The 14681-nt window shown below is 34.6% G+C and overlaps 1 protein-coding gene across 1 annotated transcript in view; it reads left to right on the top strand.

Annotated features, from left to right (window-relative positions):
• The window catches only part of REV3L (REV3-like, polymerase (DNA directed), zeta, catalytic subunit), a 178973-nt gene that overhangs the window by 132963 nt on the left and 31329 nt on the right, over nt 1-14681 (top strand). Inside the window, exons 19-21 of the mRNA XM_012642842.1 lie at nt 2335-2450; nt 4814-4932; nt 9234-9352. Coding sequence (XP_012498296.1) covers nt 2335-2450; nt 4814-4932; nt 9234-9352 — 354 coding nt within the window. The remainder of the gene's footprint in view (nt 1-2334; nt 2451-4813; nt 4933-9233; nt 9353-14681) is intronic.

Here is a 14681-nt window from a genome sequence, read left to right as displayed (position 1 = left end):
AAATATATGTCATAGCAGCTCCAGGAATCTTCCAAATTCTTCTCTTAAGATCAAGATCAACTATGGCCACATTATAATGGCCTGTTTTGAGTCACTCAGCACCCAAGCAGTCACGTGTGTGTGTTCTTTTGTGTGTATATGGGAATCTGTCAGATCTCTGATTCCTGAGGATCCTTAGAGCCACTTGAATACTTCTGCTCCAGTTTCTCCAGTTTAGCCATTAGACAGTTTTAAAAGGAGATGTACTGGACAAATAGGTAGTCCATCTTCACTCTAAGAAAAATTTAACTTTATTAGAAGAGATGAAATTGGTATCAGCAAAGATGTGGTAAGGTTTTGAGTGTTATGTTGGAAGACTAAGCATGAAGGGTGTTAGGATACTTCTGTTTCTTTGAGTGCCCTGAGATCTTTCTGGACTTCCTATCTGCATATTCACCTCATCGTTGCTCATTGCCTTGCTTTCTCTTGCTTCTCCATGCTCATGTCACAGTGCCACTCTTCATTCCAGAATTACCAGCCCTGTGTCACTCTCTCCCAAGAAGACACTTTTTTATAGGTTGGTGAAGAGGTGCATTTGGCTGTTCTGTTAATTTAATAAGCATTTATTAAATTAAGCCATTTTCTTAGAAATTACAACCCTGTTTGTATAGAGAAAAACACATGAATAATATGTCTGTTAGCTTTTTCTTCTAACAAGTTTGAAGTCTGCTCTGCAAGTCTATGGTAAAGCAATGGGTCATGAGCAGATCACCAGGTATTAAAATTTATATTACAGAATGTACTTTCATAGGGCCTTTAGAGAATAAGAAAAATAAAAAGGATGCTATCACAGAAGTTTGAACCCAGTTCTTTTAACATCAGCCACTTAAATACTCCAGGATTAAAAATCAGAAAACATTCTTATGACAGTCTAATTTTTATTGACTAAGTAAAAACTAAAGTCTTTCAACATTCATTTTAAGAAAGTAGCTATGGAAGTATAAGATATTAGCATATCAGTTCTAAAAGTAGATCTCGTGATCTGCTCATGATCCATTTTTGCACCATAAACTTGTAAAATAGCCATAGATAGGTTATATCAGTAAATCAGTGTAATCCAATACTGTAGACCCTAGCTGAGGCTTAGGGTGTTAAGTGATGTAATTTGGACAGGCGGCATGTCATACAATTCAGAGTGACTTCGTGAGTAGTTATGTAAAACACGACTTTTTAAATTCTGTGATATTTTATTCTACCTTTGGGCTTTTATAAAGAATGTAATAATTAGAGTAATTTGGAGCTTCTCATTGATAGAGCAACTGTAGTTTTGCTCTCAAAACTTATGACTATAATCAGTTCCTCTCTTCCCCTTACAATTTTCCCTTTGAAGTAAATCTTCATGTTTTCTCTTATACTATAACCAAACATTCCTCCATGGTGGTTACAACATGGAGCTTCTAAGAAGAGCCACAAAAAGGCTCCTTCTGAGTTGGATGCAGATTGTAAGTTCAGTTTTACCAGTGCAATTCTGTGACCACAATGAGTACATTTTTCTCCTAAATTCCCTACATTAATCTCACCTCTACTAATATTTCATTCTTCCATTAAGCCAAATCACCTTCCTCTTAAGTTTGGAGGACAAACTTATCATTACTTATAACTTATTTCATGTGAGGACCCATCATTACTAAAATTAAATGAGAAAAGGAAGGTATTATCATTTTCTTCTCAGTATTAAAACTGTTTAAGGACAGTATAGATTAGAAAGGTAGAGAAGTGGCAATAGAATGACCTGGGAGATCTTTTTCAAAGACCCACACATACCCTCACACTTCACCTTGCCATACCCATTTCACTGGTAATGGCGTGCCTCCCACCCAATTTCCATCAGCCTCTTTCTCAAGTCATATCAAACAAATACACAGTCTAAGTAAAAACTACACCTACTTTACAAAAGTAGTTTCAAATCAAGTATTCTGGCCGGGCGCAGTGGCTCACACCTGTAATCCCAGCACTTTGGGAGGCCAAGGCAGGAGTATCTCTTGAGCCCCAGGAGTTTAAGACTGCATTGAGCTATGATGATGCCACTGCACTCTAGCCCAGGCAACAGAGCAAGTCCCTTTCTCAAAAAATTTAAAAAAAAAATTTTTTTTAAATCGAGTATTCTAACCACCCATCCCTTCCTGTGTAAAAATTCTATAGGTATATAGGTACTGCTCTATCATCCCTTCTCCATCTGAGAACCATTATAGAATATAGATTTTTATTTTTGTACTTTCTATGATGAAGAAACAATTCCTCTGGTTAAAGGTTCAGATGTTTGGTACTTGTTTAATTTTTTCATTTCTTCTTTAGGTATGATCCTGATATTCTGTTAGGATATGAGATTCAGATGCATTCCTGGGGCTATCTCTTACAAAGGGCTGCTGCTTTAAGTGTTAACTTATGTCAGATGATCTCTCGGGTGCCAGGTACGTAGTATTGTGAATGTTTTATGGTTCAACTACAGAGCAATTTAATCTCACTGCTATATATACTGTTAGTGTATTTGTTGAGTTTTAAAATTTCAGTCTTTTTCTCATATAGTTATATTTTTAATAATCATATCATATATTCCATTTCTATTTTACTTCCTTTATCTGGTACCTTATCACACATTTTTCTGTATTATGAGATAATCTTCATAATCATTATGAAGGTACGTAACATTTCTTTGATTTGATGTACCATAATTTTATTCTGTTTGTCTGATTCTATTTTTTATCCATTTGGTTGATAAAGGACAGGATAGGTTACGGAATACTAATAGTTCACTAATCCTTGACTTTTATTTGGGCATCAGGCTAAAAAAATCGCATGAATTTTGAAGGCTGTTTCCAAAATTTGGTTCTAATTGAAAATGGGAGTAATACTATTCATATCCAAATTACTTAGAGTTTATAATTCACTTTTAAAATTATGTTTTCTCTGTAACCACAGGATTTTTAATAAACTTGTTTCAAAGTCTCCCCACAAATCCAACTAGAACAAAATAACTTAAAATTTGGGAGGCAGAAAGACCAAATATAAAATTGATAAAATTAATCAAGAGACCACTTGGGAGAGGTTATTACTTCAATAAAATGTCTTAAGTGTTGGTAAATTTAAAGGGAAAGGTTGAAGCTGGAAGATTCAAGGACAGTAAATATTTTGAGCTTTGCAAAAGATTGGAATAAAAAGGCACAGATACTTTAACCAAGTTTGGTTTTTCATTGCATGAGTTTTTGTAGCTTCTGGGTCCTTTGTGTGATAGAAACAGTGGTATAGCTCAATTTTTCCAAAATCTTTTTTGGGATAGGTTTTTGAATATTCAGTGGAGGCATCACTAGTGTTCATTCAGGTGCATTTGTTAACTAGTTGTAACAGGTAAGACATTTGACTCTGGATCAGAAGAGTGAATGAAAGCTGAAGTCCTTTCAGAATCACTGCTGAAACTATTTGTGAAGCAACGTGGTACAATAGAAAGGATATGGTTGGGGAGGCAGTATAGTGGTGGTAAAAAGCACTGATTCTGGAGAAAGATTGCCTGGATTCAAATCCTGGCTGTGCCACTGTCTAGCTATATGATGTGAAGCAAGTTACTTAACCTATCCTTGCCTCAGTTTATTCATCTGTAAAACAGGGATAATAATAGAATTTATCTCACAGGGCGATTGTGACATATACATTGTATGTGTTTGGTAAATGGAAAAAAATCAACTTTTAAACATTATCTCTTTAAAAAAGAAAAAAAGAAAGTTAGGTGGATGGGTGTACATGTTCTTTGGAATAAGATAATCCAGGTTTAGAATACTAGTTCTCTTACTATATGACCTGGGGTAATTTATAACATTTCTGAGTAGGATTTTTTGTCATATCAAATGAAAATTATACTAACTTCATAGAGATATTGTATTAAAATAAAAGAAATAATATTCCTAGAAATAAAGTTCCTAGAACATAATAGTCATTCAGTGTATAGTAAATATTTTTATTATTCTAGAGCTTCTAATTGTAAACATTCACATATACCTAGTGTTATGTAGTTGAGAAACACATTTTAATTTCTATTCCAGGTAAAGTCATCTCCTAAGAAGCTAGACTCACAAGTCCATTTGCCAGGAGGAACTCTTCATCTAATTCTCTATAGGCAGTTAAGAGAATTTCATCCTGAATGTGAACATCATTAATGGGTGTCAACAAATTTTCAGAGAATTATTTAGGTTAAAAACTCTACCAGTTTTTCCAAGAAATGAGCAGTTTAACACTGAACATTGTTCATACAAATATCAAAGAAATGTTGTACATTATGTGTTAATAAAAAGAGCACCAAGCCAGGCGCGGTGCCATGCACCTGTAGCTCCAGCTACTCTGGAAGGCAAAGTGGGAGGATCAGTTGAGCCCAGGAGTTCCAGGCTGCAGTGCACCATGATCATGCCTATGAATAGCCACTGTACCCCAGCCCAGACAACATAATGAGACCCCCATCTCTTAAAAAAAAAAGCACCAGAAATTACCAAATTTAAAGAAATAGGGTTTATTATTTAAATATATATATATAGAGACACACAGAGGGAAAGAAGGAGGGAGAGATTTCAGGTATATTTATTTTATAAAATTTTCATAATTTAAGAAAGAAAATTTGTTTTTTTAGTCAAAATAATGATTATTCTCGAAGTGTAATGTAAAATAGACCGAATTACATTTCCCCTTTAATTGTCATCTTTAATTTTTATTATTCTCACTTTCTTTGGCATAATTTGATTGAAAATTTGTTGTCTGTGAGCCCTGATACAATCTCTGTTCATTTCTATAGATGACAAAATTGAGAACAGATTTGCAGCTGAAAGAGATGAGTATGGATCAGATACAATGAGTGAGATAAATATCGTTGGCCGAATTACACTGAATCTTTGGAGAATCATGAGAAATGAGGTAAGGTACTTTATCTAAAATTTTGTTTGAAAATAAGAGATTAGATCAATGTAGTGATTTAATCATTGTATTGTCAGACAATGTTTGCTGTGAAAAATAAATTATTAAGAGTATTAGTATGACTTACTGTGTAATTTATGCTTTTTTTGTGAACTTATACTTCAGTAGAGTTACAAAATGGGAAAAATGCAAAGCCACAGAGGTATTAGACTTAAATGTTATCAATGAATTTTAATTTTTTTCTGTTAGTGTCTAAGGTAGCAATAGCTAGAATAGTCTATAGCAATAGTAAAATACTCTGTTATATGTGTTGAATATTATATAATTTCATCATTTTTTGCCCTTAAATCATTTTGCACATAAGGCCAGATAATTCAGCTTGGTCTTGTTGATTTATTAAAGTAAGAAAAATTTAGACCTAAGAAGGAGCTTCTCAAACTAAGGATTATTAATATTATATTGTGTCAGATTAATAAGATAAATTGGACAGAGAATACTTGGAAGTACTTAATAATTGAGGCTTTGGGGGCCCAAATAAGGATTTTTGGTAGAGTAATTTCAACAAACTATCCCAGTAATTTATAATCACTTAGAGAAATAAAATTATTTCACATAAAAAAATGTAAGATTTTTCCTAGATAATATTGACATTCTTGCAGTTGGCTGATTTCTCTTACTGAAATGTGAAAAGATACCACTGTAAATTGGTCTATTCTTAGATTTGGACTTTAGATAATTTAGCTAAAATGTTTAAATTTAGAAGAAAGTTCATTCATCAGTTTTTCCTCTTTGAAACTACTTTCTCATTATACACTTTATATAATATACTTATTATTCACTATGAACTTTCTGGCTTTTCTGGATTTATATAAACATTTGACTTTCCAGGTATGCCCTGTGCAATTCTTTTGGGTACTGTTGCATGGTAATTGTATCACATAAGGAAATAGTTCTTTATATTTCCTCTCTGTATCATGAGCTGAAGTTCTGAAATACTCACATTTCATCTAATTTGAAAACGTACAATTTTTGAAGATAATTTTATCCTGTGTGTTCTTAAAATATTATAAGAGCACAAGAGTCCCCAATGACTTCAAAATAATTCCTAGCAGTACAGCATAGGATATGGAAGGTACGGAGATTGTGGTGTATTTGGTGTGTCTATTTTTATTATATATTTCAAATAACAGTATGATATTGCCTGAGATGAATACATAAATTAAGAATATAAACACAAAAAATAAATTACTGAATCTTGATCCCCAGGGGTTTTTTCATCTCTGAATATCCAAAAGGCAGCAGTAGCAAATCCACTATTAGCTTGAAATGATATATTAGAGAGTACATATTTTTTCAAAGTTTAGGACCTTCTCTAGTCCTCACTGAAAATTTAGGGCCAAAGATTTTCTCTTAATTCTAGGCTGAGTATATAGCATCTCTTATCTTTATTTGTAAACGTGAGGAACAACTGTGAGGAAGTTAAGAGTTGGATAATTTGCCTATTTTTAAAAATTTGTTTTTTAATGTACAGGTACTGATTTTCATTCCCCTACTTCACTTTGAACATAGAATTTCGGCCATTTCCTCTGGACTTTGAATCCTAAGTGACAAACACAATGCCTCTTAAATTTTAGTAATGCTTATTTATATTTGTTGACTACTTAAATGAAAATAAATGACTCTTCCCCAGAAAATTATACTTAGAGGCCTTCTGGATATCTTATTATTTATTATATATGATATATATCTTATTATTATACTTAATCTAGGCCTTTCAAGAATTTGCCAAGAGGACTGTAAACAGACTGAATTCATTTCAGCAAGTATTTATTGAGTGCCATCTCTAGTGTACTAGTGGGGGGGCCTGGGTTTAGATAACTAAGAGTACAGCTGGTTCCTCTGTTGTTAATAGATAGGAGGCAGAATATATGGCTGTGATGTTGGTAAGTGGGCATATGTGGCAGTGAGAAGCTGTGGAAGTTCTCTTGTGACTTCAGTTTGCTCAATAAACTAAGAATCACTGCTGTCATCTGAGAGACAATTTTGGAGAGGCTTTGGGGGTTTGAGGAAGGAGGAGTGTAGAATAGTTTGAGGAAGGAAGAGTGTAGAATAGTTATCTAGGAGATTTTGAGAGTGATTAGTTAAGAAAATATAGTATAAACACTGGCATTAAGAGCCCATTTGAGATTTGCATCAGGAAATTAAAGTGATACCTGCCAGCTATGTTCAAATTCACACATGCAGGTGTACAGTAACAGAGGGTTAGATTTGACCACAGCTCACAAGCAAAGGGTTATGGCTTTGTTTTAAAAAAAAGCAGCACAGGCCGGGCACAGTGGCTGACACCTGTAATCCTAGCACTCTGGGAGGCCGAGGCAGGAGGATCACTTGCAGTCAGCAATTCAAGACCAGCCTGAGCAAGAGTGAGACCCCATCTCTACTAAAAATAGAAAAAAAAATAGCTAGGCAACTAAAAATAGAAAAAATTAGCTAGGTGTGGTGTGCGCTTGTAGTCCCAACTACTCAGGAGGCTGAGGCAGGAGGATTGCTTGAGCCCAGGAGTTTGCTCTAGTCCGGACAATAGAGTAAGGAAAGGGACAAAGAAATGAAGAGTATGTGCAAGGTTAGTAATTACTGTGATTGACTATGGAATTTAAACTCAATAAGGAGCAAAGAGAGGTTGAGGCACTGAAGAAAGCAAGCTGGAAGGACAGGAGATGTTGGTCTGAGAATGGGATGCATGAGATTATGAAGGGGGTATGATTATTGGTAATAATAGATCCTGGGGATGATCATGGGAGTGGGTGGCCAAGGTGGGCTGGAGGACAAAATCATTGGGAAAAAAGAATTCAAGGAGTAGCTTTGTTTTCTTCCTACGTAATTATTACGCTTACATATAAAATTTGGGGCTAACAATAGTCTAAAAATTTAAATAGGTATGGTGCCATTCACTTCCGGCATTTAGAACTGCAGAGGAGAAATCTAAGGTCCAGTGAATTATACTTTTGATTATTGCTTCTATCCCTTTTGTGTTAGGCTTTCCATTTTATTTATCTATATGTTAATTCTCTATTCTCTTTTCCCCATATCTTCCCTCTTATCATTTTCATCTTTTTGTCGTCTTTTATCTGCATTCTGAGAGAGACATTTAGTTTTACTTTCTAAATTGATTACTAACTTGATTTTTAGTAGGACTGTTCTGTTGTTTACTGCTTTCAGTGTAGGTTTTCATCCTGCTGTTATTAGTGATTTTATAATCCTTCTTCATCTAATCTTGTAGCCTTTTTACCTCATCCTGTCACCTTTTCTACCTTTTCACAATCTATGAGAGGTGTGCATGCATGCAGGTTTGTGTAAGTACATACACGCTATGAAGTATGCTACCTTCTGGTGCTGTTCTTCTGGAGATTGACAGAATTTGTATATAAATTAAGACCAGTTTGGATCACTGCACTGAGATAAGATTAACATTCAGTCCCCATTTCGTACTCCCTGGATTGTAGAGTGAAAAAGAAAAAAATTATAATGTAATATACAAATGTGAAGTGCTTTTTGAATTGTTCCTCAGAATCTCAAGCTGACCTAAGAATGGGGACTGCTGGTTCCTTAGTTTCTATTTTGCATTGAAATACCTGCCATCATCTATATTGCTTTTGTCTTGTAGTTATTTCTGAGAGATCATTTAGCTAAAAGTACATTTTATTAACTTGGGCCCTTTTTCAGTATTCTTTTTCCATTAACATAGCTTTTACCCTGTATATTCTGAAGATGGGGAGACATTTCTGTCATTTAATCTTTTACTTTTGGAATAAAATTACATGACTCTATAATGCCTGTGTATTGGGTGCTAGGAACTAATGTAATTCTTGGGAGGAGGATGAAGGCCTTTCTTTAACTAGATAACTCATCCTCGAATCTGTGGAATCTCATTAATCATCATGTCATCAAGAACCAAAAAGTAAGTATGGAAAGAACAAAAATTAACTTGCTTAACAGTGCTCCTGTCAATATTTGTGTTAGCATAGAGTATAAAAAAAAGTGATCAGATCTGAGATCTCTTAAAATAAGTATTACATGACCAAGTTGAAGCTCGTCAAGTCTGGTTTTTTCCAGTTATATATTAACTTGTTATGAACATTTCTGTCCAGTAGGCTATACATGGTTTGGAACACAAACCATTTTTACAGGTAGCTTTCAAATCTACTATGAAAAGTTTAGAGTGATACTGGGATATTTTAGAACCAAAAATGCCACATAAATATTATTATAATGATGTCTTGCCCTTTTTTTTTTCTTTTCAGGTGGCTCTAACTAACTACACCTTTGAAAACGTGGGCTTTCACGTTCTTCATCAGCGTTTTCCCCTCTTTACCTTTCGGGTCTTGTCAGATTGGTTTGATAACAAGACAGATCTATACAGGTAATGTTTTATAATTCTGAAGAGGGTAATATCTCTTAAAATCAACATTATTGACATATAATTTTTCTACAATAAAATATACACACATAAGGTGTACTGTTCAATGACTTTGGAAAATGCATTCACCCTGTAACCACTATGGCAGTCAAAATAAAGAACATATTTAACACCCAGAAAATTCCCTTGTACAGCTTTGCAGTCAGCCTGCTATACCCTAATCATCAAGATAAGTATTATAATAATTGGATTTCCATAATATTACTGTAAATTAGTTTTGCCAATTCTAGAACTTTCTTTAAATGAATATATTCAAAATCTGCTCCTTTGTGTCTGTCGTCTTTAAAGAAACTCAGCATAACGTTTTTTGAGATTTATCAATGTTGCATAAACCAGTAGTTTGTTCATTTTTATTATTAAATAGTATTCACTTATATGAATATAACACAACTTACCCATTCATTCACTGTTGATGGAAATTTGGGCCGTTCCTAGTTTGAGGCAAGTATGAATAACACTGTAATAAAGATTTGTATGAGCATACATTTTCATTTCTCTTAGGAGTGGAATTGCTGGGTCACGTGGCTAGTGTGAACATTTTAACAAAGTGTCAATCTGTTTTCTTTGGCAATTTTTCTATTGCAAGTCTACTGGCAAAAAATTCTCTCAGCCCTTGTTTATTTGAAAATATCTTTATTTTGTCTTTATTTTTGAATGATATTTTCACTGTCTCATTCTAGGGTTGGGATTTGGTTTTGTTTTGTTTTTTGTTTTTTCTTTCACCACTCTAAAGATTTTGTTCCCTTCTAGCTTGTGTTGTTTCTAATGAGAAGTCAACAGTCATTCTCATTTTTCTAGTGTATACAATTCATTTGCTTTTCAGAGTTATTAACAGGTTTAATGAGTGTTTGACTGCTGTTGCTAGATTTATAGTGGAGACGGGGGGAGTTTCTTAGTTCTCCTGGTCCAGCCTCTGTCTTTGCATGTTTGTTCTTCTGGGGCTCAGAGATGGGGCTTGCTCAGCATTCCTGGTCTTCCCATAGTAGCAATAGACCTCTGCTTTATACCACTGCCAGGTCCTGGGCCCAAGCAGGTTTCATGACCCTCCCCCAGGGCAGATGGCTTTTTCTTCTACTCCTTCCTCAGCAGTAGTGTTCCTTTACCTAGGGTCTTTAACAGAAAAGTTTCCTACCCCTTTCCCAGTGATAGATGGCTGTTGCTTGTTTCTTAGTTCAAGGCCTATGGTTGGTACGGAGAGTACACGAGGTCCAAGATGTTTTCTAAGCCCCTCCAACTTGATAGGACTCAATCTCCAAACTTTTTCCCCTGTGCATATTATCAGCACTTGGTTTTAAGTTTTGTCTAGAGTAGGCCTTACTGTAGGGCAGAGGCCTCCTAAGGTATGGTTTTTCTGGGCTCTCAGCTGGATGCCAAGATTGTTAACAAGGGGTGAATGAGGTCTCTTCACTCTGGAATTGCTAGGCCTCCAATCCCAACACTATCTGACCAGTTCTGCCCAAACTCAACCCCCCAGCAGCTGCTCTCTAGTAAGCCTAATGTAGTTTCTTCCTGCTCATTTTCAACATAGCCCTGGACCAAGCATTCACAGGGAATCCCACCTGTACTGATGCCCCAACTCCTGCCAATTGCATAGATCCATTAGCTCTGGTTCCCCATCCCATAGATTCTAGCTGTGAGCTGTCTGAACTCTAATCTCTTCCTTTTTCACTTAGTTTGACATCTGTGCTCTGCTAAGACCCTAGAGTACTGCGCTATGTCTAGAAAATTGTCTCCACACTGAGCTGGGATTCACCTCATGAGTTTCCCTTCTCTGAAGGAGCAGCCCAAAAATAATTACCTTACCTCTTTTATCCAGGCAGGAGTGCTACTCCTTTCCAGTTACTCCACCATAGTCAAAAGTGAAAGTTCTTGCCTCTACTTTTCTTTAAGTTAAAGGTAAAATAATAGTAATAACCTGAGAAAAGAGCTGTATAAAGAACAAAGTCTTGAAATTAATGTCTGATTTTTAAATGACTGAATCTCTGCTTATTGAGTTTTAAGGGTGCATGGTAGTTAGGATGGAAAAGGTATAGTTTTAAAAACAATTTGATAATATTTGGGGAAATTGCTTTCTGAGCACATCATCTCATCTTCCAATCCCTCTTGAGGACTCTCAGAGAAATGAACTAAAATCACTGAATGCACTGAGCTTATGATCAAAGCCTTTACAGAAATAGAAGCTTAGGAGAATATCAATAAATAAAACAAAAATTGATAATAAACTTAACATTGAAAACTACATTCAGAGGTTTGTTTATAAGCCCTAGAATGCTCTAAATGCATGTTTTACTGCCTCCAATTAGGTATTATCTAGGATAATAAGTAATTCTGGTTTTGCTACTTAAATTTAAGCACATTCTTACCAAAAAGTATGACTTACTTTTTTAAGGACCCTTTTTGATTTGTATTTGCTTTCTACAGTGTTTTGAGGAAATATATATATATATATACATATATATATATATATTATAAATTGACTCAGAATGAGAAGAGCTTGCTAGTCAAGGATTTCTTGTGTTAAAGCTGTTTGTAAAGCACAAGGGCAACATAATTAATTTTTTTTTCCTTTTTCCTTTTTTTTTTTATAAACCCAGATTTTGGTCTCCTGGAAGCCCTAGTTTATATAAATGAGCAATATTCCCAAAATTTTATTGTTTGGGGCTTAGAACACATTTTTCCATAAAACAATGCTTTATGTATTATGATTAGATTCCCAAATCAGCCTATAAAACCTTTCCTAATCTCTAACATTACTGATCTAGAAAAGTTGTAGTACCAACCTGATTTCATCTGTCATCCAAGGAATAGTTAATAAATACTATTCCAGTTTCTGAGGTAGGAGCTATATCCTGGAAGCAGAAGATTATATATCTGAAGAAGATAATACAAGAAGTTTTCTTCTCCATTTTCTGGGTATACAGCCAATCCACAGCAAAAAATCAGAATAAGTGAGTTCTGTATTTGGAATTCTGCTATCTCCTTTTTCTGTCACCTTCTTCCCAGATGACCTATCTTGAAAAGTACCTTCAACCTCAGGATGCTCTAAAGTTCTCCCATTTCAGCACTATCCAGGCCTCTCCTGAATAGCTCATGCTTTATATTTGCCTTCCTCCTCTCCAAGTCAAAACTTGTGTTTGCTTGAGTTTGACAAAGTATTAGGAGGATGGCATGATTCTTTAACAATTAAAAAAAAACTAACAAAAGTCAACTTTGTCATGTTATTTTTTAAAAGACCACAATTATGTATTCTCTTTTTATAATATGTGGTTAGCCAGATAGGACTAGAAAGTAGGAATAAAGGAGATCGTATTTCAGAAAGATTACTTCTTTTAATTTAAAAAGCCCACTTTTTAAATACTTTTAAAAAATATTAGCCACTCAGAGTATTTTTTATATTCATGCCTATATGTGAGTAGATCTAGATCAGGAAACAGCAGTTATTGTCCACTAGATAAATTATACAAACTAAAATGTCCTTTGTTAAACTAACCTTTAGTTATGAAAGATAAAATGCATTTAATTTATTTGTATTACTTGGTTACCAGTCAGTAGGGAGGACCACATTAATATCATGTCAGTGAATAAGCAGTGGGTCTACCTTCTTTGTTAGTAAAGAAATGAATAATTTGCTGTAATACTAGAAATCTAATAAGACAGTTAACTCATTTATAATGTGTAATCTTGTTCTCTTTTGATCATGTTGTCACAGTTTGATCTATTTGTTGTAATTTATTTGGCCAGAAGCTCAGGTTCTGGTGTAGTAGGTTTGTAACCTTGGACAAATTAACCTCACAGTAATCCTCAATTTCCCTATCTATAATATAGGGATGTTAATACATTCCACCTCATGGAGTGAAGTAAGAATTAAACAAGATAATGCATATAAAATCTTTAGCACACAGAAGGCTCTCAACAAGTGTTAATTAATTGGTATATCGTCTTTTTAGGATAGAGAATTAGATACTATAGTATTTTAAAGGAACTGATCTGATCTACATATAATGGATCATCTCAGATTTATATTTGGCAAATTTGTATTGTCGAGGGGGTTATGTTAATGATCTTAAACAAAAAATGCAAATTAAAATGTGATGATATTTTTTACCAGTCACGCTAGCAATAACTTAAAAAATTATAATCCTCATTGTTGACAAAGATACAAGAAAACAAGCACTTTATCACCACTAGTAAGAATGTTAAATTATTAAAACCTTTCTGGAAAGCAGTGTGCTGTTATGTATTGAAAACTTTAACCAAACCTAGGAATTTATCTTAAGGAAATATTTAAGCATCTGTACAAAGACTTAGCTATAAAAATGTTCATCACAGCATTGCTTATAGTAATAAAAGATATTCAAGCCCAAGCTCCTTGGTTCATGCCTATAATCCCAGCACTGGGAGGCTGAGGTGGGAGAAACACTTGAGGCCAGTAGTTTGAGATCAGCCTGGGCAACATAGCAACACCCTATCTCTACAAAATTTTTTTTTAATTATCCAGTAGTGGTGGTGCATACCTGTAGTCCCAGCTGTTCAGGAGACTGAGGAGGGAGAATAACTTGAGCCCAGGGGTTCAAGGTTATAGTGAACTGTGATCATGCCACTGTACGCTACCCTAGGTGACAGAGTGAGACCTAGTCTCTTAAAAAAAAAAAAAGATATTCAGTAACAGGGTTTTGATTGAATAAATTATAATTATATAATAGTATATTTGATAGCTACAAAAAATATATAAATATGGGGAAATAGTCACAATATATTAAGTTAAAATGTAAATTATGAAACAGTATTTCTGTTTACTTTGTAGAATATTTTCACTACCCTCCAAAATAAATCCTGCATTCTTTAGCCATCACCCTTCAGCCTTCCATCCTTCCTGTCGCTCCCTCAGACTCCCCCAATCCTAGCCCCCTGCCTTAGGCAACCACTAGATTAGTGGCCTATTCTGGACATTTCATATAAACAGAATCATATAATATGTAGTCTTTTGTGACTGGCTTCTTTTAGCATAATGTCCAGGTTTATCTGTGTTATAGCATGGTTCAGTACCTCATTTTCTTTTATTGCTGAATAGTCTGTTGTATGGATATATACCACATTTATTTTATTCCTTCATCAATTGATGGAAATGTAGGTTGTTTCCATATTTTTGGTTATTATGATTAATGCTGTAGTGAACATTTGTATACAAATTTTTGTGTAGACATCTGTTTCATTCCTCTTGGATATATACCTAGGAGTAGAATTTTTGGTGGATTTTATAGTAACTCTATGT

The sequence above is a fragment of the Propithecus coquereli genome, unplaced genomic scaffold, assembly GCF_000956105.1.
Source record: "Propithecus coquereli isolate 6110/MARCELLA unplaced genomic scaffold, Pcoq_1.0 Scaffold189, whole genome shotgun sequence".
NCBI classification, from domain to species: Eukaryota; Metazoa; Chordata; class Mammalia; order Primates; family Indriidae; genus Propithecus; species Propithecus coquereli.
Note: the sequence above shows the minus strand (reverse complement) of the source record. Positions and strands in the feature narration are given on the sequence as shown.